This window comes from Stenella coeruleoalba (genome assembly GCF_951394435.1).
Source record: "Stenella coeruleoalba genome assembly, chromosome: 11".
Taxonomy (NCBI): domain Eukaryota; kingdom Metazoa; phylum Chordata; class Mammalia; order Artiodactyla; family Delphinidae; genus Stenella; species Stenella coeruleoalba.
The window spans coordinates 9,921,440-9,944,974 of NC_137157.1; the positions used below are offsets into that span (position 1 = coordinate 9,921,440).

The window sequence follows — 23,535 nt, forward strand, 5'->3', positions numbered from 1 at the left end:
AAGGTACTGTGTTGCGCCCTTTGGGGTGGGGAGAGTTTGTGTTCAAGAGCTTACAATATGGTAAGGGACATGAGACACAAACTCTTGTAAAGTTAAATAGAAACACATGATTTAAATATTTAAATAACATTTTAAAGGCTATGTAAGTCTGAAGGCAGGCACAGTGAGGGGTTCAGCCTGCAAAAGCTAGTTGGATTTTTTTCCCAGGAGATTTCATATGGTGGTGAATGTTCCATGCCTCAGGGTCAGGCCTTCAACCTTCATCTTCAATATGTTAGTGCCCCAGTACTGGTTAATTTCTAGAGAGATGCCTCAGTCTGACTAAGCACGCAATCTGCCAGGGAGAGTATACCAGGATGCCAGTGACACTGAAGAATAGAATATAATGTCAAGCAGACCAGATGTGAAGATTGACCTGAACAACCAGCCCACTGCCTCAGTGAGCAAGTTCATGTGAAGCTAAAGGTGCATGATGAACACAGAATCAGAATAAGGCTGCTTGGATATAAAAGTTGAATTATTCATGGATTCTGGTGGCCCATCTTCATTCATTCATATGTGTATTCATTCATACGTGTATTTTAAATGTATTATGAAGTATTTAAGATAAAAAGGCATAAAAAGTAATACAATTAACATTCATAAAATAAAACATTATCAATATAATCAAAGACCCCTAAATATCCTATAGGATTGACTCTCTTTCCTCCCCCACAGAATTATTCACTTTTCTGAATTTGTTGTCAAATACCTTTATGCAGTTTTTATTCTTACCATATATATATATATATATATATATATATATATAGTAAGGGACATATATATATATATATATATATATATATATATGGTAAGGGATATATAGATATAGATATATATCCCTAAGTAATAAAACATATTGCCTTGCATTCAACCAATATTGAGACACCAGTTAGGTGCCAAGTACAACAGATATAGAAATGATTAATCAAGACAGTCCCTGAAACGTGGAGTTATGGGGAAAATCACCCAAATAACCACAAACATGGTTAAGTGCTGCAAAGCAAAAGTTCAGGAAGCTGTGAAAGTACCCACTGAGGGAGCCGCCTTTTCTGGGGTTAACCTGACCTGGTATGGGGCAGGTACGAAGGCCTGTCCGGCACCTTGGACATTCACATTGTCTTGATAGGCACCCTCTACCTTGGGTAGCTCTTGAATGGCTGCATTGCCAACCTCCCCTCTACTCCCTTTCCCGAGTAGTTTCACCCCTTCTTGGCAGAGAGCAAAAAGCCTGTGCTGAACATTACAGTCCCAAGTCAATGCACAGGTACTACCAAGGGAGTCAGTTCCCTCATTTCCCAATCTGAGAACTGGTCTTTGCAGAGATTCCAATAGGTAGAGGAGGTAAAGCCATGTGAATCTGCTTACACTGACTTATGTACTCTGAGCAGGAGCCATTTTGAGGGGAAACAACAGGTCTGCATCAACCCCACAAATTCTCAAACATACGTGTCTAGAATTACATATGTATACAAAAGCAAAAGTCCCTTCTTTTGACTCCAGCCGATTTCCATCCAGTACCAATAGAAACACCTCCAGATCAGGTAGGGGTGTGTGTGTGTGTGTGTGTGTGTGTGTGTGTGTGTGTGTGTGTGTGTGTGTGTGTGTGTGTGTTAGGGCTTGGTGTCCTTGTTTGGCACAGTCCTTCATCAGAGATAACCCTAATGCTAGCTGGTTTTCCTCCAAGTGTGTGCAAACAATATTTTGCCTTTGTGATCAAAATTATGTAAATACCAGAGCTTCCCTTCTCATTATATAATATCTTAGAGATGCTAGTTGGTGTTTAACTAACCTATTGATGTTTTCACTGTCTTTGTCCTTATGTTCTAATTTTTGGTGCCAGTTTGCTTTTCTTCACACTATTAAGTCTACGTATTTCTAGAATACAATTGACTGTAACATAATTACATCCTTTGGGGTCACCTCTCCTCCTTTCCATTTTATTTCTTAGCAGGATGTTGCCAACTTTCCTCTCTGACTCTCAACTCAGCTCCATATCGGATCAACACGTCTATATCTGTCTGAGGAACACAGAGGAACCTATTAAAAAACATGAACACAGCTCTCTAACTCTTGCTCAGCTACTAAGGAGTTTGGTCTCTATTTTAGCATATACCTACTCCCTCCCCTCCAGCCTATGAGAACTGACTTTTGGGGCTGCCCAGTGTCCATTCTTCCATAACAAGGCACAAGATTTCCACTGAGGAACACCCTCGCTTCAGGGTGGTCTTGGTGGGATGTGAACCAGGTGTCAGTCTCCCCAGAGAAGCTGACACCATGTCCTATACAGTGGGGGCAGGCACTGGACCCTCTTCCAGGCTGAGTCCCCAGAGTCTCCAGCTAACCTGTATAGCTTCTACCAGAGGTCCCATGCCCTAGGGTTTGTATCCATGGCTTGTGCCCTTTCCAAACCAAGGAAATAAGTTCAGAGAGGCCCAGAGACCTACAGATGATACACAGCCCCTGGGGAGCTCTGGGCACACAATAAACCCTTTCCCTGGTCGCCCAATAGGGAGGGAGAGACAGCAGGACCTTTACTGCACACCCTCTGGGTCCTAAAACACAACCAGAGCAAATATCAGCCCTGCTCCTCCAGCGCTGTCTCCTGGGCCCTAAGGCTGTGGGTGAGTTTTAGTTAATGAGCTGGGCCAATTCCCTAATTCATACTAGGTAGTAGCTGACCCCTTCCTCCTGATGAGGACCACACCCCTCCTCCTTCCCCTGTATCTCTCTGCCTCCTTCTCAAGAAACGGCACTGTCAGGACTTCCCTGGTGGTCCAGTGGTTAAGACTCCGCACTCCCACTTCGGGGGCATGGGTTCGATCTCTGGTTGAGGAACTGGGATCCCGCATGCCATGTGGCAAAAAAAAAAAAAAAACATGAATAAGCTCTTCAAGAGTTAAACATTTTATATGGTTCCTTTTTCTCTTTGAACTCTTATTTTCTTTCCAGAATTTTAACTTATATTTTTACATCAAATGTCTTATTCATCACTTAATTTTATTTCTCTGTGTATTAAAATTTCTTCTGGATTAAGTTATTGTAATTATTTGAACAAAATTAAGCAAAGCAATTTAAACATATTACAACTCTTAATAACTATTAAACAGAAAGTAAAATTTTTAATGGAAATGCATCTTTTAATAAGATAGAAAGAGACTAACGGGGGTATCCCTGGTGGCGCAGTGGTTAAGAATCCGCCTGCCAATGCAAGGGACGCGGGTTCGAGCCCTGGTTCTGGAAGATCCCACATGCCGCGGAGCAACTAAGCCCGTGCACCACAACTACTGAGCCTGCACTCTAGAGCCCACGAGCCACAACTACTGAGCCTGTGTGCCACAACTACTGAAGCCCGCGAGCCTAGAGCCCGTGCTCTCACTGCAATGAGAAGCCTGTGCATCACAACAAGGAGTAGCCCCCACTTGCCCCCACTCTCTGCAACCAGAGAAGAGCCGGTGTGCCACAACAAAGACCCAACGCAGCCGAAAAATAAATATAATAATTTTTTTAAAAATAGAAAGAGACTAAGAAAAAGTAAATCCTGTATCCATAGAAAAATATTACTTTTGGCAATTTTTTTCTCCCTTTCTATAGCCATTAAGTGCTTAGAAACTTTGATCACATAATTTAGTAGGTGGGAATGGAAAGAGTTTTGTTATGGTAATATCCCTCAATTCTTTGATCTTCTTCCAAGTTATATGGCAAAAATCCAGTAATCTATCTTAAGAAGTTATTTTTAAGGATCTATCAGCTGAAAATTCCACGTGGTCCTCCTTCCATTTTGTTGAAAACCAAAACCAGAATTCTCCTGATTTGCAAAAGGATATGTTACCAAGTCATTAGAATCATTTACTTTTTTTACATCAATATTAGCATTTCTAATTGTCCTTCTATTTGTCGCCTCTGAGATTTTTACATCCATGACAAAGTCCATAGTAAGATTTTGAGTAGAAGAGAAATATTCTTTTCATTTGTAATGTGGGAGGGTGCAATTACGGACATATTTCTCAGTCATATCAATTTTAGAAAGGAATATATATGAAAGTTCAATCTGGAAATAGACTTCCTGTAAACTCTGTTCCATTGTGTCCCTTTTATATCATAGTTTGAAGGCAACTGCTTTAGGTGACCTTGTTGACTTAATGACCTCAAATATTCTCAACCTCTTGTATCTAAAGTACAATTGACCCTTGAACAACACAGGGGTTAGGGGTGTCCACGCAGTTGAAAAGAGGCCTATAATTTTACAGTTGCCCTTAAATCTGACGTTCCACATCCATGTATTCAACCAACCTCAGATCTTATAGTACTTATTTAGTGAAAGACATCGTGGTATAAGTGGACCTGGGCATTTCAAACCCCTGTTCTTCAAGAGTCAACTGTACAATAAGCCAAACTATCAAAGAACCAAGGTGGGTCATACCAAGATAGAAAGCAGAGGCATTATATTTGACATGTGGGTAAGTTTAATGACTATGCAATCATAGAGTTGTGAACCACTCACAATAACTCCTTCAGGGCTTATGCAGCCTAAATCATAGTAGGAATTTAATTGTTGGCCAATTCCTACAAAATTCATCCTTGACTCGTTTCTTTCATATCCCACTCATCAAGAAATCGTTGGCTAGATTTTCAATCAGACGATTTCTCCTTTACCCACTGCTATTAACCTCACCAAGCGCCATAATTTCTTGCCTGGATTACTGCACTAGCCTCTTAATTAATCTGCCTGCTTCTGTCCTAGCTCACTCTCAATTTATTCTCTAGACTGCAGTGATAGGGGTCCTTTTATTTTGTCTCTGCTTAGAACCTTTTAGAGATTTCCATTTTACTGGAAGGAAAAGATAAAGTCCTTAAAGTGGCCTACAACTCCTTCAAACTCCTTCATAATCTGGCCCTCTCCTGTCTTTTCTCCTTGCTACTCCAGTTACATTCTGCCTCAGGGCCTTTGTACTTACTCTTTCCTCTGTGTTAGCAAGCCTAGCTCCCTCACTTTAGGTCTCTGCTCAAATGTCACTTGATCAGGAAGGTCTTCCTAGGACATCCTATGTAAAATACTATGTCACAAGTATACTCCCCTCCCCCACAGGCGCTACACTATCCCTTTTCTATGCTTTTAATTTTTATTTAAGTTAGCAACTGCCTGACATTTATTGTCTATCTCCCCACTAGAGTGTAAAATCCACAGGCGCAGGGACTCATTTGTTCATTGCTGTGCCGCAGTGCCTAGCACAGTGCTTGGACCATTAGGTCTTCAACACTTGTCCAATGAATCCATGATTGTCCATCTCGTCTATGGTCTAAGACGTCTGCACGACCCGTCACGAAACTCCTTTCCTTATGCTACTTTTCTAATAACTTGGGAAGCACTCAGCCCCCACAATGAGGGACCTCAAATCTCCTCCCCCTTCACCCATCTGTAGAAATAAGAAAGACGTTCAGCGAGCTGCTCTGCAAGGGCCCTAGCAGCTGACAATTCTGCTATCTGGCCAAGCTTATGAGACTTTAAAGTGCAGCTAGAGAGAGAAGGAAGCAGCTAGGGAGAAGGAAGTCATCTTAGAAGGAATTGAGAGAGGAAGGCAGCCTAGCCTGGTTAAAAACATGTACTTATGCCTTCACCTTTTCAGGGTCTCAAGACCACCGCTTTTAAACGTTTTCGTCTCGGGAGGGTACTAGGGGCCTGTCACGGGCCTCCTGAGGCAGCGCCATTTAATGGCGGCCAAGGGGCCTCAGCGTCTACCTTAAGAAGGTCTCCACCCACATTTCGGTTCTTTGTTAGCTAAATGTGCTCAGCCGGGGACAGTGTAAATATTCTGTTCAGAAAATGCACTCCAGTGTGAACCAAGCGTAGCAGAGAGTGATCTAACTCAGCTGGGACGTCGGCGCCTGACCAACTCCCGTAAGAACCGACAAGGGACATCCATCATGGCCGCCGGCGACAGCACAGCGAGAGGCAACCGATAGGAAATGGCGCCGGGGCGCGCGGCCAGACCCGCAAGGCCCAGGGCGCCGGGGCCAGATGGCTGATAGGACCATCTTGGGGAGCCAGCCAGGGACCCTGAAGACGCTCGTGGGCGTTTGGCACCTGGAGACCCTGAAACTTGACGCCTTCAATATGGAGGACAGTTATTGTCTCTGCAAGGCAACTTACACAAGCAGGCCAGTGTTCCGTCCCGTGTCGGAACCCGGCAAAATCCTCTATTCTCTAAACAGAATGCGTTACGCACACAGCGCATCTTCGCAATAGTGGGCCGGCTAACGACGCAAAGAATGTTACGTCGCTGTCCCCCTCCCCTCCCTACCCCTAGTTCTGGTTCAGGTGGTGCGAGAACTCTACGCCTGATCCGTACTTTGTTTTTTGGCTCCCGACCGCAAAGTGCGCCCGCCTCCGCAACTGACGTAAAATGCTTCCAAGAATACCCGTAGTACTCTGCGAAGCCCGCGAGCTATTCCGCGACGCTGTTTACGTATCGTCTCCGGCGTACGTAGCGTTAAGCTGGAGCCGTCTCAGCGTCGGCCGCCATTTTGTGCAGTCGCTGGGAAGGAAGGAGACGCCTAAACCGCGGCACTGCCGGGTTTGAGCGTAGCCAAACCTACCCACTGCTTCTGTAACCCCGATTCTCTGTGTTTTGCTCCCGTCTCCGACGAGAGAGGCGGCGACGGTGGCGTCTGCGACGGGAGACAGCGCGTCGGAGCGAGAAAGCGCCGCGCCTGCCGCCGCCCCAACAGCGGAGGCGCCGCCGCCATCGGTCGTCACTAGACCGGAGCCGCAGGCCCTCCCGAGCCCGGCCATCCGTGCCCCGCTCCCAGATCTCTATCCATTTGGGACCATGCGCGGAGGCGGCTTTGGGGACCGGGACCGGGATCGTGACCGTGGAGGGTAAGGGGGGAGGAGGAGAGGAAAGGCCTTGTGAGCCCGCGGGGCGGGGAGGAGGTTGCTTCCTGAGGAGACCGCAGTCTGCGGTCGAGCGGAAGACTTTAGAGCTGACTGCGAGCGTGGGAGCGACGCTCCCAACTGTGGGAGGCGAGGCGACCCGGGACGTAATATCGGTTTAGAGCGCGGGCCTCTGGGTGGGCCTGGGCCCCCGGGTCACTGGTGACCCGGCAGGGGGGGCGGCGGCTTGGCGACGCCCCAGCCCCTGCTTGCGGACGGTCGTCGTGGCGCGGCGCGGCCCGGCCTCAGCCCCGCGGGGAGCAGGAGGGGAGGCCTGGCCGCCGCCAACTCGGCCCGGGCCTCCTTCGTTTCCCGGCTTTCGAGCCCGGCCGATTTGAGCAAGTCATTTGATCTCTCCAGGCCTAGTGTTCATCCGTGAAACTCGGATGTTCTTGCTGAGAGAAGAGGATGAGGTCTCCGAGTTCAGCCTGGGAAAATCTTTTACGCGAAATGGCTTCCCTGTTCATGGAACTGGAAACCTGGCTTGAAACTAGAGACTAAGAGGCTGACTGGTAGTCTTTAAAATATTTAAAAATTACCTTTAGTCGTATTTTAAAATAATTCGATGGAAGCACATTGAAATGCAAAGCGATGGGATTACTTGCCCTCTAAATGGTCGTTTGGGGGGAGGGAGTTTTTGGTTTGGTCGTTATTACAGGGTTTTGGTTTTTTTTAATGTTTCAGTCTTTTTTTTTTTTTCCTTCTCTAATTGGACTGAAGCATTAACTTCTCGGCCTAGCTTGAAAATTTTTGATGTTGTAATGCCACGGTTATTGGGTTGGAAGTTAACAGGGTTAAACCTGGAGTCCTCCCAGATACTGAGATACAAGTCTTAATGTGTCCCCCCCTACACCGTTAAAGGAAAAAGTTGCTTTAGAGATCCGTGTTGACTTATGCTGTTTACTCTTTTGTAATAAAAGTTTTATCTATGCATAAAAAGTTTATGTGACGCCACTTCTTAATGTATATATGAGTGTGGGTGACATTGGGCAAGATCCTGAACCTTTGTGAGCCGATTTTCTCATCTGAAGATGGGGATAGTAATTGCCTTTGCATTGTTCTCCAGAATTGAGATACTGTGTGTAATTGTCTCTCTGTAGTAGGCATTCTGTTAATGCTATTTTCTCAAACATTTTTGTCTTGTGGTTCAGATACACAAGTACCAGACCTTCTAGTCACAAGCTCTTCAATTATCTCTTAATTTACTAACTAAAAAGGATTGCTTTTACTTATACCTTGTTATGAAGGAAAATATTTGATTTTAGCGTTAAAGTCGGAGGGCTGTAAGTGGAAATGTTTGCTTAGTGTTTCACAGTATAGCTAAATTTAGAAGTGAATTTCAGTACAACCACTTAGGAAAAAGAACTTAATGTTATGTAGTAAAATGAAGATGACCCAGAATTCCTCTCTTAAGCTTTATACCCTAGACTCTTAGGCCTAGAGAGACCCTGTACACCTACCCCGGTATCCATGTTTATAACAGTGTTGTTCATGACAGTATTAGGAACAGCTCAAATGTCTGGATAAATTCATTAGCATAAACTAAAGTGCAATAAGACTGCAGTACAGCAGTGAAAAAGAAAAACTTGTATCAACATGGATGATTGGATGATTCACAAATATAATGTTAAGTAAAACAAGTTGTGCTAGAAGAATAACATATAAGGACACTAACAAATAGGACAAGACCAAAAAACAACGCAATGGTTAAAATTCGAGGTACTAGTTATGATGGGGATTGTAAACTTGAAATAGGCACATGGAGGCTACCAAGGTACTGATAATGGTGGGTTTTTTTTACCGTGGGTGTTTGGTTTAATATCTTACTGTATATATGCTTTAATAATAAAAGTTCATTATTTGAAAAGAGGAAAAAGTGAATTACTGATCCATTCTTAGTTTACCCCACCCATATTGACTCTTAAGTGTCAGATGACATTAAAAAAGACTTTAGAAATAATTCATTTCAAACAAAATGGCACTCTTTAATGTGGTCTGTGCCCTGATTCTACCTTTACTATGAAATTTCCTGTGTTATTTGAATTGCTGCTGTTTGTCCTGAACTGAACAGAGCTGAAATGGATTATTGTTTTGAAAGGGGAATGAGTGAGGTAGTGTACGTACACGGGCAGTACAAATGTGCATTGTACATTTAAACTACCTTGATTTTGCATGTTAATGTACAAATCTTCAAAACTGGTATTTATTGCAAAGCCAAATTAAACTTAATACTCGGTAAAAACATTAAATGAGCAGCATGGTATGCAAGGGGTTAGGATATGTGCATCTTTAAATGGTGGCACAAATATACTCAAATTCTACAAGAGAAAAGGCTCTAAGTTCTGTTCTAGGTCGTTATTTTAAGGTCTGGGTAGCGCTGGAATGCAACAGCAGCAGCATTGAAATGGCATCTTCTAGGAATCACATAAATTTATATAATTAGGCAGCCAATCTCTGAAAATTGGTCTTGGGTCATTTTTATTCTTTGCAAGACTGACAATGTAATGACTTGGCTTTTTTATTTGTAGAGCACCTTATTTAAAATTGTGTTAGTTGCTTCACTTGCAAGTGAGGGGGGAGGGGTCAACCCATGTAGTTTTAGGTCTGTTCAGTCTTAAGCCTGAGGGCATATTGAAGGTGTCATAGGTATTGATCAGCAGTAGTATAAATGGAATCAGCCAAGTTATGCCTTTTTTTTTTTCTTTTTTTTTTTGCGGTACGCGGGCCTCTCACTGCCGTGGCCTCTCCCGTTGCGGAGCACAGGCTCCGGACGCGCAGGCTCAGCTCCGCGGCAGTGGGATCTTCCCGGACCGGGGCACGAACCCGTGTCCCCTGCATCGGCAGGCGGACTCTCAACCACTGCGCCACCAGGGAAGCCCTGCCTGTTGATTATTAAGTGGAACCACTTGCAAGAGGATATGATTGACTTAAGAGTGGAAAAAAATTAAATTCAGTGTATTTTCAGGAGTAAGGAAATGGGATAGAAAACATACTGTATATTATTTGTCCATCAGACAACGCCCTGCACCTTAATAGGTTGAAATACAGAAATGAAGACCATCTTAGTGTTGGGATTCTTCTAGGAAAAGTAGAATATCAAGTTCGGCTAATGGCCACATTTGTATTCCAGTTGAACTTGTATGTTGTGAAAGATAAAGCAAAAAGATTGATTTTTAAATAGAGATTTAAAGACCTTAAATAAGCCTTATTAATGGTTCTTTTAGCAAATTTATAGTTAATAGTACTATTTGCCTGTGAACAGAAAGGAGAAAGAAGATAAAGGTGGAGATAAAGTGGTAGGAAAGATTATAAATTTTTGCCCTGGCCATTCATTAGCATAAACTAAAGGTGAAGCCTAGCCTACCAGTCTTTTAGGGGTCCTAGTAGTTTTCCTTAGCAGATGAGCAGGCAAAAGGAGTGCTCATCACAGTATAAAGGGGTAAGGGGTTCAAGAAGCCGTTCCAAGTATGGAGCCACTTGAACTGTTTTTCTTCCTGTACACAATTTTGCCCTAATTTAAACTTTTATGTCCTCACTTACCTACATTTCAGAATATTACATAAGAGTAGAGACTTCTATTCACTTTAGTATCTCTAGCACCACTTAAAACAGTACCTGGTACATAGTTGGTACCCAGTAACTATTTGTTAAATGAATACAATTAGGCCAGCTTGTACTGAGTGTTTACTATGCCAGATACTGTTTTAAGCACTTTACAAGTAAATATTTTTTTGGAGGGGGCTGGTAGTATCTTAAGAGTCCCATCTTTTTTTTTTTTTTTTTTTTTTTTTGCGGTACGCAGACCTCTCACTGTTGTAGCCTCTCGCGTTGCGGAGCACAGGCTCCGGAGGCGCAGGCTCAGCGGCCGTGGCTCACGGGCCCAGCTGCTCCGCGACATGCGGGATCTTCCCGGACCGGGGCACGAACCCATGTCCCCTGCATCAGCAGGCGGACTCTCAACCACTGCGCCACCAGGGAAGCCCAAGAGTCCCATCTTTTTACATGTTTTTGTGGCACCTAAGATATTTTGCTTTAAAAACACTAAAAAGCTAAAAATGTTGGTGTTTCTAGGTTTGGAGCAAGAGGTGGTGGTGGCCTTCCCCCGAAGAAGTTTGGTAATCCTGGGGAGCGTTTACGTAAAAAGAAGTGGGATTTGAGTGAGCTCCCCAAGTTTGAGAAGAATTTTTATGTTGAACATCCAGAAGTGGCAAGGCTGACTCCGGTAAGTTTGGGGGGTTTTATTTATTTACTTTTTTTTCATATACAGTAATGAACCAAGTAGGTACATTAGCCAGAGTATACTTATATACAGCCGTTGCTGTTATATGTTTTTGTGTTTTGTTTTGTTTTTTGTTATATGTTTTAGTCTAGTGTGGTGGTACTTTCCTTGGTTCTTGTTAGGATTGCTGATACAAGAGAAACCAGTAATACCTAATGTATTACTTGGTTCTCATTTGTTGGTTATATTTTCCAACCAATTTGTTATGTGATTTTAGCTGTATATGAGGTATCATGTCTTTTCATCTATGAAGTAAATTAAAAATTTAAAACATTGGCTTTTACTCGGGTTTGTATTTTTAACCTCATGATTATTTTGGACTTTACGCATGACATGGTAACTTGTTCAGAAGAAAGTGTAAGGAAAGAGCACTTGGTCCTAAGTTCCACATTTTCTCCCTCTTCCTACTTCTGGCCTTGGGCAGTTTACTAATCTTTCTGAGTAACTGTTTTCTCGTGGAAAATGGAACGGTTGCTAACCTGCCTCATTGACTCAGAGTTGGATGAAGCTGAACACATATGAAAGCACTATAAGAAGTGTTATACATATTTTCCAATGTAATTGTGGATTTGATGATAATTGTTCTGCTGTATTGGAACATAAAGTTTTGCATGTTTAGAATAACTTGTTTACTGATTTGTCTTACTTTGTTGTCTTACATAGTATGAGGTTGATGAACTACGCCGAAAGAAAGAGATTACAGTGAGAGGAGGCGATGTTTGTCCTAAACCTGTGTTTGCCTTCCATCATGCTAACTTCCCACGTAAGTGTTTTTCAATCCAGTATCTTATTTGTTAATTTAGCTTGAACAGTCAGTGTGGTCATAGGTTATTTAAAGGTTTTGACCCAGGCTCAGGATTTTGTTGAAAAGATAAGTAGAAACCTTTCACAAAGGTTTTTGGGGGTTTTTGTTTGTGTGTGTGTGTTTGTGGTTTTGGGTTTTTGTTTTGTTTTTATTATTTTTTTTGCGGTACGCGGCCTCTCACTGCAGTGGCCTCTCCCGTTGCGGAGCACAGGCTCTGGACGCGCAGGCTCAGCGGCCATGGCTCAGGGGCCCAGCCGCTCCGCGGCATGGGGGATGTTCCCGGAGCGGGGCACAAACCTGCGTCCCCTGCATCGACAGGTGGACTCTCAACCACTGTGCCATCAGGGAAGCCTTGTTTTGTTTTATTTTTAATGCTCATGTGTTCTCTGCTTAGAACTTTTTGGGTTTTTTGCTTTTTTCCCCCATCTTTCCCTGGGATTTTGCCTCTACTTTTTAGAAAACAGCAAAATGAAATTGCTTTCTAGCTGGTTAAAATTTGAATTAGATAAACAATAAGTGACTACCATGTACCATGGTAGTCATTACCATGTTAAATACTTCAGAGCAGTGGTTTTCAAGTTTTCGAGGGTAAGGGTAGATGGCTGTGACAGTAGCCTTCTTGAGAAGTAGTAAGTAACAGGTCAAAGATTCAGTACTGAAGAAAAAAACAATACTTGGAGAGATGTAAAGCTGGGTAAATCCTCCCTTCAATGAGCTTAACAGTTTTTTAAATTTCTTTTGGCTGTGGGTCCTTAGTTTTACTTAAAGTAGTAATATCGATTTTCGTACAGAATACGTAATGGATGTGTTGATGGATCAGCACTTCACAGAACCAACTCCAATTCAGTGCCAGGGATTTCCCTTGGCTCTTAGTGGCCGGGATATGGTGGGCATTGCTCAGACTGGCTCTGGGAAGACATTGGCGGTATGTACCAGCAAGGGAAGATTTTTAATATTGTGGTAACTTATTTTGCTATTGTAAATACTCCATATGTTCTCAATTCTTGAAATTCTAATTCAGATAGGGATAATATTTCAGCTTTTTTAGCTATCTGAAATATGTGGAAGCATTTTGTGTTCAAATATACATTGCACATGTGTGTAACAGTTGTGAGTTCTGTTTTCCCTTTCCTAGTTACTTAGGCATTATCAATTACTGTGATAATTTAGAACAATTAATATAATGGCTTAGTTTTGGTATAACACTGTCCTTCTTTCCCCCCACCCCAGTATTTGCTGCCTGCTATTGTTCATATTAACCACCAGCCTTACTTGGAAAGAGGAGATGGCCCAATTGTAAGTGTGTTTCAGTTTGTTTATACTTCTAAGAATGACTACAACTTAATGATTATTGTGTTTCAGGCACTGTGCTTTACATATGTTCTCAGATTTCATTCTCAACCCTACCTTCTGTATCCGGAAGAGAGATTATGTCTATCTTACTGATAAATTTTAGACACAGTGCAATTAAATGACTTGCCCAGGGTCATATAGGAATTAAATGGCTGAGCTTGAATTTGAACTACTCGTACTTTTACCAGTTATGCCCATTACCTTCATATAGAGGCATTTACTCTGCATTAAATTCAAGTGCAATTCTTAATTGCTCATTGATGCTATGAGGGATAAAAAAGTATGAAATGAGATCCTTGCCCTGTGGCTGAGTCGGGTTTCGGATGTGTATTCTCTATGGTTAAGTGATGCGTCTGTAAATGTTTACAGAGCAGCATGATTTTCTTGTTTGATCATTTTCATTTATGCTATTTACTGTAAGATTTCAGTAGTGGTCTTCAAACATTTTGAATGTACATTCTTAACTTTTTTTTTAATAGAGCTTGCACTCACTATATGTTTATGAATACATTATTATAGTATGTCTCAGTGTATTCACAACAAGAAATAACGCATTACCTTTCATTAACATAATATGTAATGTATTCCATATGGCTAATAGAGTTAGCTTTATTGTCATTAGTTAATGTCTAATGGATCAGTACACCGAGTGAGAGCCATTGTTAACAGTATATATGATACCTGTTTCAAAGTGTCTTAATTTTGTATTTTTTGGCCAACTTCTTGTCACGTTGTGTATAAGTCATCCTTGTTTTTGTCTAATGTGCCTGGCTAAGAGCTTAAACTTGATGTCAGAAAAGTGTCAGCTTTGCTCATTTCCTGTTCATCTGTTTCTTTTTTTTTTTTCTTTAATTGGGATACAGTTGATTTACAATGCTGTGTTAGTTTCTACTGTACAGCGAAGTGGAGTTCCCTGTGCTATACAGCAGGTTCTCATTAGTTATCTATTTCATACATATTAGTGTATATATGTCAATCCCAATCTCCCAGTTTGTTTCTAATATTTAATCCATGGTTTTGCAGGAATATTTTATAGCTACTTACTCATTTTGTGAGTTGTTTAGTTAAAACTAGGTAATACAGTCTGTAAATCTACTTACATAGCACACATAACGGTAATGAATCATGTGTCAAAAGTCAACCATCATACCACATGCCAAGTATTAGTTCTCATAATTTTTGCCACACTCCAGTGCACTGTCTTAGACCCCCTGCCTTCCCAACTCCTCACCCCATCACAAACTTGAAAGTACCAAATTAAACAATAGAGAATTAAATAACCTTTTTGTACTTTTCTTTTCCTCCTTAAACTTGAGATAGGTGTCTCAAGTGATTTGTTTGTTTGTTTGTTTTAGTGTCTAGTTCTGGCTCCTACCAGAGAGCTTGCCCAGCAGGTACAGCAGGTGGCTGATGACTATGGCAAATGTTCTAGATTGAAGAGCACTTGCATTTATGGAGGTGCTCCTAAAGGTCCCCAGATTCGAGACTTGGAGAGAGGTAATTTAAAAAATTAGTGTTTAAGAATTATTAGTTTCTCTCATTTTACCAATTTCTGTAAGTGAAATTGAAGAAGAAAACTGGATTCTGGTTGGTGGGGGGAGATGAGTATTTCAGCAGCTTAGCAATTCTCAAATATGGTTAAAATGCTATTTTAGGGAAGTTCAGTGTGACTAGACTTAAACTTTGTCGAGGTTCGGATGATTATACATAAATTTTTGTTACATCATGCTTTTCCAGGCACTGTGTTAAAATTTAGTTAGTGCTCTGCAGCACTGGGTACAACCACCAGAGTTGGTGCTTCTTAGTTTGCTGAGGCTTGAACAGTGTGTAAAGAATTCTTAGTTGGATAGATCTTTGGATTTGTTTTACAGGTGTCGAGATCTGTATAGCTACTCCTGGCCGCCTGATAGATTTCCTGGAGTCAGGAAAGACAAATCTTCGCCGATGTACTTACCTTGTACTGGATGAGGCTGACAGAATGCTTGACATGGGCTTTGAACCCCAGATTCGTAAAATTGTTGACCAAATCAGGGTGTGTAAAGCTGATAATTCGTTGTCTTATACCCTTTGCCTGTAGTAGTTACTTAATCTAAAAGAAAGCCTTTCCATTCCTTTCCGGATAGCCTGATAGGCAGACATTAATGTGGAGTGCAACCTGGCCAAAAGAAGTAAGACAGCTTGCAGAGGATTTCCTTCGTGATTACACCCAGATCAACGTAGGCAATCTGGAGTTGAGTGCCAACCACAACATCCTCCAGATTGTGGATGTCTGCATGGAAAGTGAAAAAGACCACAAGTATGAAAGATTTCACTGTTTTGATGATGCTGATAAACCTTTCCTAATAATCCTCCAAAACTAAAGTGTTATAGACGCCAGTATGTTTTAGGCTTGAAAACATTAAAAGCATTGCTAGCTTTCCAACAATCCATTCTTTATATTATTCATCAGAGCTTGTGGTTAAAGGCAAGGATTCTGGATCCTTGGATTTGAATCCCAGTTCTGATAATTACCAGCTATAGAGAAAGTAATTTGAAAAGAAAGTACTAAAGCTTTGGAGGGTTGATAATGCAAAGATAGCTTCTGCGTGATGTGTAGGGGGTCTTCTCTGGATGACTGAATTGTTTGGTCTTGTTTTCAGGTTGATCCAACTCATGGAGGAAATAATGGCTGAAAAGGAAAATAAGACAATAATATTTGTAGAGACGAAAAGACGCTGTGATGACCTCACTCGAAGGATGCGCAGAGATGGGTGAGTGCAGCACTGAGGTAATTAATTTGCCTCAGATTTTATAGTTCAGTAGGAATTTCTAAATTGGTGTTGTGAATGTTGTATAATATTTCAGCAATGCCAAACATGTACTTTGCTCTTTTCTTCTGACAGTTGGCCAGCTATGTGTATCCATGGAGACAAGAGTCAACCAGAAAGAGATTGGGTACTTAATGGTGAGTTCAAAACTAAGCATTGTTCTTACACTCTGTTTCAGGGATTGGCACACTTTCTGTAAAGAGCCAGGTAGTAAATATTTTCGGCTTTGCAGACTGTATAGTGTTTTGTGTCACAACTGTTAAACTCTGCTGTTGTAGCACAAAAATGGCCATAGGCATTATGTAAAGAGATAGCCTGGCTGTGTTCCAGCAAAACTTTATTTGCAAAAATAGGCATTGTGCCAGATTTGACCCAAAGACCAGGGTTTGCCTAGCTCTGCTCTAGTTAATTGAATATTGGGGGCATTTTTGTCATCACCATACTTCAAGGTCATTAGTGCTGGCTCTTTACACCACTTTTTCACCACTTAGACCACCCTTTATCTAATGAGGTCTTGTCTTTATAGATATGTACACCAGCCTGAAAGCTCCCCACATCCCATACTTGTGGGCTTTTAATAGAGGCTTCATCACGTTAACTCAGTCTCCCTCTCCTCTCCTCTCCTCTTCAGAGTGGGGCTCAAAGTTCCAAGCTTCTCTGATCATGGCTTGGTCTTTCTGGTGAACAGCATCCATCCAGGAGCTATTCTGGAGCCCATCAAGTGTCTTTTCACTAGAACAAAGATTCCTGTCTTGTTCTTGTTTAGGAACTCTTGTTCAGGGACCAGGGTCAAAGACTTAAGTATTAGAATAAAAGATTCTCCTAGCATCCCTGTTTTACAAGGGTTTTAGGAGCTCTGTGCCAGGAACTGAGGGCAGAGACTAGTATATATATTCTGTTATTTCACAGGGCAAAGTTAATGGTTTCTCCTTTCATTCCACGTCTTTTTTTTTTTTTTTTTTGGTGGTACGCTGGCCTCTTACTGCTGTGGCCTCTCCCGTTGCGGAGCACAGGCTCCGGACGCGCAGGCTCAGCGGCCATGGCTTACGGGCCCAGCGGCTCCGCGGCACGTGGGATCCTCCCAGACCGGGGCACGAACCCATGTCCCCTGCATCGGCAGGCAGACTCTCAACCACTGTGCCACCAGGGAAGCCCCATTCCACATCTTTTAAACTTCCTCCCTTTTCATACCCCCTCCCCCACCCCCACTTTTGGTGGTGTTTTATTTGGGAGACAACTTTGCTGTCATAATTTAAGGGAAGAAAATTTCCACCTCATGTTAATTCTGTTACACATTGCCACACCGTTTTAATGGTATTTCATTATTAGAGGTAAATTTTTTGATCTATTGCTCCTGTGCTAAAGGTGAGTATAATAAACTTTTTCAAAAGAATTACTATTATCTTTAAATTTAAAAGAGCTTGGTGTGTTCTTACACCATTACTTGAAGTTTTAATATGATAGGGTAAGAAGGCCAGATAGCTGGGAATGTTTATTTGGTCATTTTTTAAGATATATCACGGTGTAGCCTTAATTTTATAACTTGCTTTCATGGTACTATCCTTGTTTTGCAGAGTTCCGTTCTGGAAAGGCTCCCATTCTCATTGCCACAGATGTAGCCTCCCGTGGGCTAGGTTTGTATAGATAGGTGTCTCTGTCAATGGTATATGTATCTTTTGGTTAAAAGATTTGCTTGTCTTTTCACATTAGAGTTGCATATACGTGTGTTTAGATAAATATTTAAAAGAGAAGAATTACATACAAAGTACGTGATTCCCCTTCCCCCCATGATTTTTTTTAACCTTGGTGGGTTTTTTGTTTGTTTTGGGGGGTTTTTTTCCTTTTATTTTCAAAGTCTCTTCCTGCTCCTAACAAACAGGCTTTGGTCTGCAGCAAGGCCTAGGCATGACTGTTTAAACCGGTAGAGGGAGAGGAGACGTTCATTTGCACAGCTCAACTTCTTCCTGGTTTTATTCTATATTCTGGGTGAATAAAATGAGCCCAATTGAACCTAGCTATTAGAAGCTAGTTTCTTCAGTTATTTTTTTCCCCTTTACCAATCTATCTGCAGATGTCCAATTCCATAAGTGCTAATATATTCTTGGGATTTAGTAAATCTATAGATATGATATCTTTCAGCAATTAAATCTGCATTGCCCAATTTAATTTACTGAAGTAAAACTATCATGAGCACTCAGTTATCCCCTCCTCCCACCCATACTCATATCATCGATGCGCTGTCTTCCGATTGAAGAACTTAATTTGAAGTTGATGTTCTGGAGTTTTCAACCCATTACGATTTAAGGTATTCAGAGATATTTTGTGGTACTTTAGCCCATTATTCTGAGAAAAACAGGTGTAACTCAAAACTTATTATATTTTTAAAAATGATAGAGTATTTCTGTCACAAAGATATTTTTAAATTCTTGACAGATACTAATTTCTTGCCCAGGAAGGCGAGAAGCACCATATTCCCTATGATATTCAACATAAAGAGAGCAAGTATTCAAACTGGAATACAAAAGTAATGAAGGCTTTTTAAACATTGCACTCATCATTCCCTCCTTCAGAGGTGGTGACTTGCAGCCATGACTGAAAAATTGTCTCTGCCCTCTGAGGTCATGTCTGGATCTGTGCGGTTAGAACTTGGACCTGTTGGGAGAAGAGGCTGAGGCCTGAAAGCAGTTTACATAAAAGCTTTCAGTGATGGTGGTTTTTAAACAGGCTTGCTATGTGCTGGTAGCTTCTTTGTGCATCTTGCCTAGACAATTTAAAATATTTGTTCCATGTCCCCCTGCATTTCTAAACCAAATCAATTGGCTGCCATTAGAATAACTTATAGACTCTTCGTCCCACCCCCACTCATCCAAGAGAGGGGAGAGGGAAGGTATCTGAGTCTGTTTCTTGTTACTCAGCATCAGTGCTTGTTTTGGGCCCCTTTGTTTGCTGCCTTGTAAAAAATCAAAAGGAAGGGGAAAACCCACCAAAATGGCAGAATGCTGACCAAGGTCCTACAAGATCCTGGAAAGTGAAGGCTTCTACCTCATTAGACAGGGGTGCAATTTTCAGCTGAGTCACCAGGCCTTTTTTCACTTCCTGTCGAGCGATGGCCTCTTAAATGTTCCCTTCAGGTAAGTTCTTCGATTCCCATAATTTTATAATAGTCATCCTCCGGAAACCACTGTTTATTCCCTTTCCAGTGGGATATTTTTTATTTTTCCTTTTTTTGTTTAAACTACACACTGTTAAACTAAAAGTATTGAATTGATTTTGTTTTGTTTTTTAACAGAAGCTTTGATAGCAGCTGCAGATCACTCAGTACATGGCCGAGGCAAATCTACATTGGCCCGAAGCAGCTCTAGATGAGCCTATTGACTAGTCTCAGCCCCTCCCAATTAGTGATTGGAGATTCAGGCCATGTCATAGGGCTTGTCAGACAAAAAGTTCTTATCCTGGGCAGCTGGCCAAAACATTAACTTTTTGATTTCTTACCCTGCAACAGCATCTTCCTCTAAAGACACCAAGGTAATATTGTGACAGTGCACAAATAACATCAGGGCAGGCTAGACTAGACTGGAGAGAAACAAATTCTGCGCTTGCTCTTATGTGCCCTCAGCCAGCTTTATCTGTGCACACGCAAGACACCTTTCTAGCATGAAGAACTTGCACTATGTCTGCCCACTATTGAACCCTTCCAGAAGTATTCCCAAGTGTTGATAGCTGAACTGTTGACTCCAGTCCCCAGTGCTTTCTGCTAGGAAAGCACACATCTGTGCATCCAGTGCAGTAATTCAACCTGCTCTGCTGCCTGTGGTCATACACAGTGGGAGTGAGTAAGGAGCATTATCCTAGCCCTGAAGATGTGGTCATGGAGCATAATTCCCCATTCCCCCCGTCTCACATCCATCCTGGCCCTGTAAATTTTTGTTTTCCCTTTGTTACCTCAACGACCCTAGCCGGAGACTCACGCTGCCCCCTGTGATAAGTGCCTTCTCGTCTTTCTGGTGTGATTTCAGGACTTTAGGGGTCAGTAAAGACTGAGGAGCCTTTATTGTAATAAGAAACAGACATAATGCCCCTTTCTTCACAGGCCCTTTAACAACAGCTGAATTTTTTTTTTTTTTAAATCATCTCCCCTTTCCCCCTGAAATTAATCCAGTCTGGGCAATAGATGCAGTCTGACCCTTTGGATGTAACTTACATTTTTTTTATTAATTATTTTTTTCTACAATCACCCCAATTATCCTTGGGGGAGGCGTTGGAGGACCTGAAATTTTTACCCGAACCCAGGTTCTCCGGCGCTTGGCAACCAAATGGGGCTACAGAGAAGCATCTAAGCCAGTTCACAGAGCGAGCGTGTGTGGGGACTTCTCACTGCCACGGACCCTTGATGCATGCTCCCCGCGCTCCAGTGGTCCCGTGTCAGAAGGCGGAGTTTTCGAAAGGAGGCCGCCAAAAATAAAAGGCAAAGAGACGGGATCGGCTGCAGCGGTTTCCCAAAGGAGGAGGGAGTGTGCATCGGTCTGGTAACAAACAGAGAATGTTTTTTAATTATTTATATCACAAAAATCTGTGTTTTATCTAGGATATTTTCTGAATATTCTTTGTAAAATGCAGATTTTTTCCACAAAACATTAGGATTCTTTGTTATATTCTTAAATTTGTTTGTTTAAGTAGGTAAAAATATACATTTAGCTGAAAGCATTACACTAACATTTACATACTTTAAGCTTTAGGAGGTTATTCAATCCAGTTCCCAGCAGTGGACAGAACATTAAACTTGTGTCTCAAGGTTTCATGGTTTTTCCCACACTCTTTGGCTGTTTAATTCTCCAGGTTACATAGACAATCTTTGATAATTGAAGCAAGGACTGAGTTGAAGTAACCTTGAGTTGAGAAAAAAACCTCATTTGGCAGAGCTGGGTTTGGTAGTACAGTGAAATTTTAGTGTAATGTGCTCTTGTGGTAATTGAAAGAGGAAAGGTAATTTGGATATTTCTGCAAAGGAAAATAAGTGTGTATTTAACTTTGGCTCTGATCAGTTTTGTTTTTTTTTTAATATAAGCAAAAAATTTTTAATCTAAATATCTTAAGTCTCCATGGAAATGTAGTAATAAAGTATATGAAGTTTTTGTTTTTGTTTTTGTTTTGTTTTCTTTTCATTTTGCTCTGTGACTGGTTTAAAGGTAAGTTTGTTATATTACTGGTAGATTTTGCCAGGCTTCTCCCAACAGAGTAGAAGTGATTTGGCCTTGTAGCTTAATGATGGTACCACTTTCTACATTCCAGTTTTGAAAAGGATGGAACTGGAATTTGGTACAACTCCTGTCAGTATATTGCTTAAGATACAGAAGAGGCAGGAGTTTGGATGGTTGAATGGGATTTCCTTAGGATTTTACAGCTGATAAGGATGCTGCTTCCTCTGCATGTCTCAAGCATCATTAATCCTCTTTTACTCTGTTGGGATGAGTCTTTTTTTGTTCCTGTTCAGAGTGGTTACTAACTTAATCTTCTCTCCTCTTGCTGTCATCTGCATTCGTGCTTCCCACCTGTTGTTGGCATGTCCTTTACCTTCTCTTTCCCTGCCACATCAACCTACACACTGACTCATCATTGGCTTTGAAGATGTGGAAGATGTCAAGTTTGTGATCAACTATGACTATCCAAACAGTTCAGAGGATTATGTGCACCGTATTGGCCGAACAGCCCGTAGCACCAACAAGGGCACCGCCTATACCTTCTTCACCCCAGGGAACCTAAAGCAGGCCAGAGAGTTGATCAAAGTGCTGGAAGAGGCTAATCAGGCTATCAATCCAAAACTGATGCAGCTGGTGGACCACAGAGGAGGCGGCGGAGGAGGGGGTAAGGGTAAGTCCTGGAGTTTTCCAGGTACTGCCAAGGTATCATTTTTGTGTGTTCATTGTGCCTTGTTTCTTTAAGCCAGTGAAGGTTAATGTATGTTGCTTAATAATTTTTCATAATCTCTTCTAAGTAAGACAATACGAAGTTTGGGAGTCTGTCATAGCCTTAGTAGTGTGTTAGGTTTTTGGTTTTCCATATGGAGAAATCAGTAATTTTATACCATTTCGTGGTAGTAGAGACAGGCATAGTTACTGGATCTGAATTGGACAGTTGCAAAATATAGTAGTATCTGGGTTTCCTGCCTACAAGTTTGATAGGTTTGATAGGATGTTTCCCCCCCACTTGCTGTATGTTGAAGCTTTACATCAGAATTCCCTTCGAGGTTTTTAAAATGCAGTTGTTTTTTTTTTTAAGTGGGTTTGGAATTGAACTAGAAACCTGAACTTTTCCCCTAAAACTTGTGAGATGATTCTGATGCAGTTAGGTGTGCGAAGCAACATTTGAGAACCAGTGTGCACTAGTAGAGGATCCCTTCGTGGTCGTATGAACTTAGCTGCATGCCTTTTTTTGTTTTTTAAACCGTCCTTACCATTTTTCTTACATTTTGAAGAGTCTGTTTCTTGGTAATCCTCAAATAAAGAAAGGGCCTAAAAGGTGAGAAGTTGAATATCCTTTAATAATGTTTACCGTTCTTTTGAGTATAAAGTGCTGATTTGGAAGCTGGCCTAGCGCTTAATTAAAGATCAAGAAAGAATATTGAATACTTTTGTACTGAGTAGCATTTTTACATGGGGTTATGTTTGGATCATATATGTAGTATTGAAAATTCCTTGTGTCCTCATCAGGAGGTCGTTCTCGATACCGGACCACTTCTTCAGCCAACAATCCCAATCTGATGTATCAGGATGAGTGTGACCGGAGGCTTCGAGGGGTCAAAGATGGTGGCCGGAGAGACTCTGCAAGCTATCGGGATCGTGGTGAAACCGATAGAGCCGGTTATGCTAACGGTAGTGGCTATGGAAGTCCAAATTCTGCCTTTGGAGCACAAGCAGGCCAATACACCTATGGTCAAGGCACCTATGGGGCAGCTGCTTATGGCACAAGTGGTTACACAGCCCAAGAATATGGTGCTGGCACTTATGGGGCCAGTAGCACCACCTCAACTGGGAGAAGTTCACAGAGCTCTAGCCAGCAGTTTAGTGGGATGGGCCGGTCTGGGCAGCAGCCACAGCCACTGATGTCACAACAGTTTGCACAGCCTCCGGGAGCTACCAATATGATAGGTTACATGGGGCAGACTGCCTACCAGTACCCACCCCCTCCTCCTCCCCCTCCTCCTTCACGTAAATGAAGCCACTCAGGTGGTAGTGACTTGTGCAGACTTGACTACATTTAAAGGAACGCTATCTTTTCCTTTTTTTCTTCTTCCCTTTTTCTTTCTTTTTCTTTTTTAATT

General features: G+C 41.9%; 1 protein-coding gene across 2 annotated transcripts; it reads left to right on the forward strand.

Annotated features, from left to right (window-relative positions):
* The first annotated feature begins 6,544 nt into the window (after nucleotides 1–6,544).
* On the forward strand, nucleotides 6,545–23,480 carry DDX17 (DEAD-box helicase 17). Of its 2 annotated transcripts, none has more exons than XM_079936606.1 (13): nucleotides 6,545–6,919; nucleotides 11,045–11,195; nucleotides 11,916–12,015; nucleotides 12,849–12,982; nucleotides 13,288–13,353; nucleotides 14,766–14,907; nucleotides 15,282–15,442; nucleotides 15,534–15,706; nucleotides 16,050–16,160; nucleotides 16,293–16,354; nucleotides 17,792–17,851; nucleotides 21,843–22,085; nucleotides 22,925–23,480. In XM_079936606.1, exons 1-13 carry the CDS (start codon nucleotides 6,870–6,872, stop codon nucleotides 23,428–23,430), a joined length of 1,959 nt encoding a protein of 652 aa, XP_079792732.1. In that variant the 5' UTR covers nucleotides 6,545–6,869; the 3' UTR covers nucleotides 23,431–23,480. The 2 variants fall into 2 exon arrangements, with proteins under 2 accessions (XP_079792732.1, XP_079792733.1); XM_079936607.1 differs by having other exon boundaries at nucleotides 21,843–22,079.
* Nucleotides 23,481–23,535: the final 55 nt, after the last annotated feature.

Coding starts and splice junctions, on each gene's coding strand:
- DDX17 (XM_079936606.1), top strand. CDS start 6,870: ATGCGCGGAGGCGGCTTTGGGGACCGGGACCGGGATCGTGACCGTGGA. Junction 12,016..12,848: donor CCATCATGCTAACTTCCCAC/GTAAGTGTTTTT, acceptor ATTTTCGTACAG/AATACGTAATGGATGTGTTG. Junction 15,707..16,049: donor GAAAGTGAAAAAGACCACAA/GTATGAAAGATT, acceptor TCTTGTTTTCAG/GTTGATCCAACTCATGGAGG.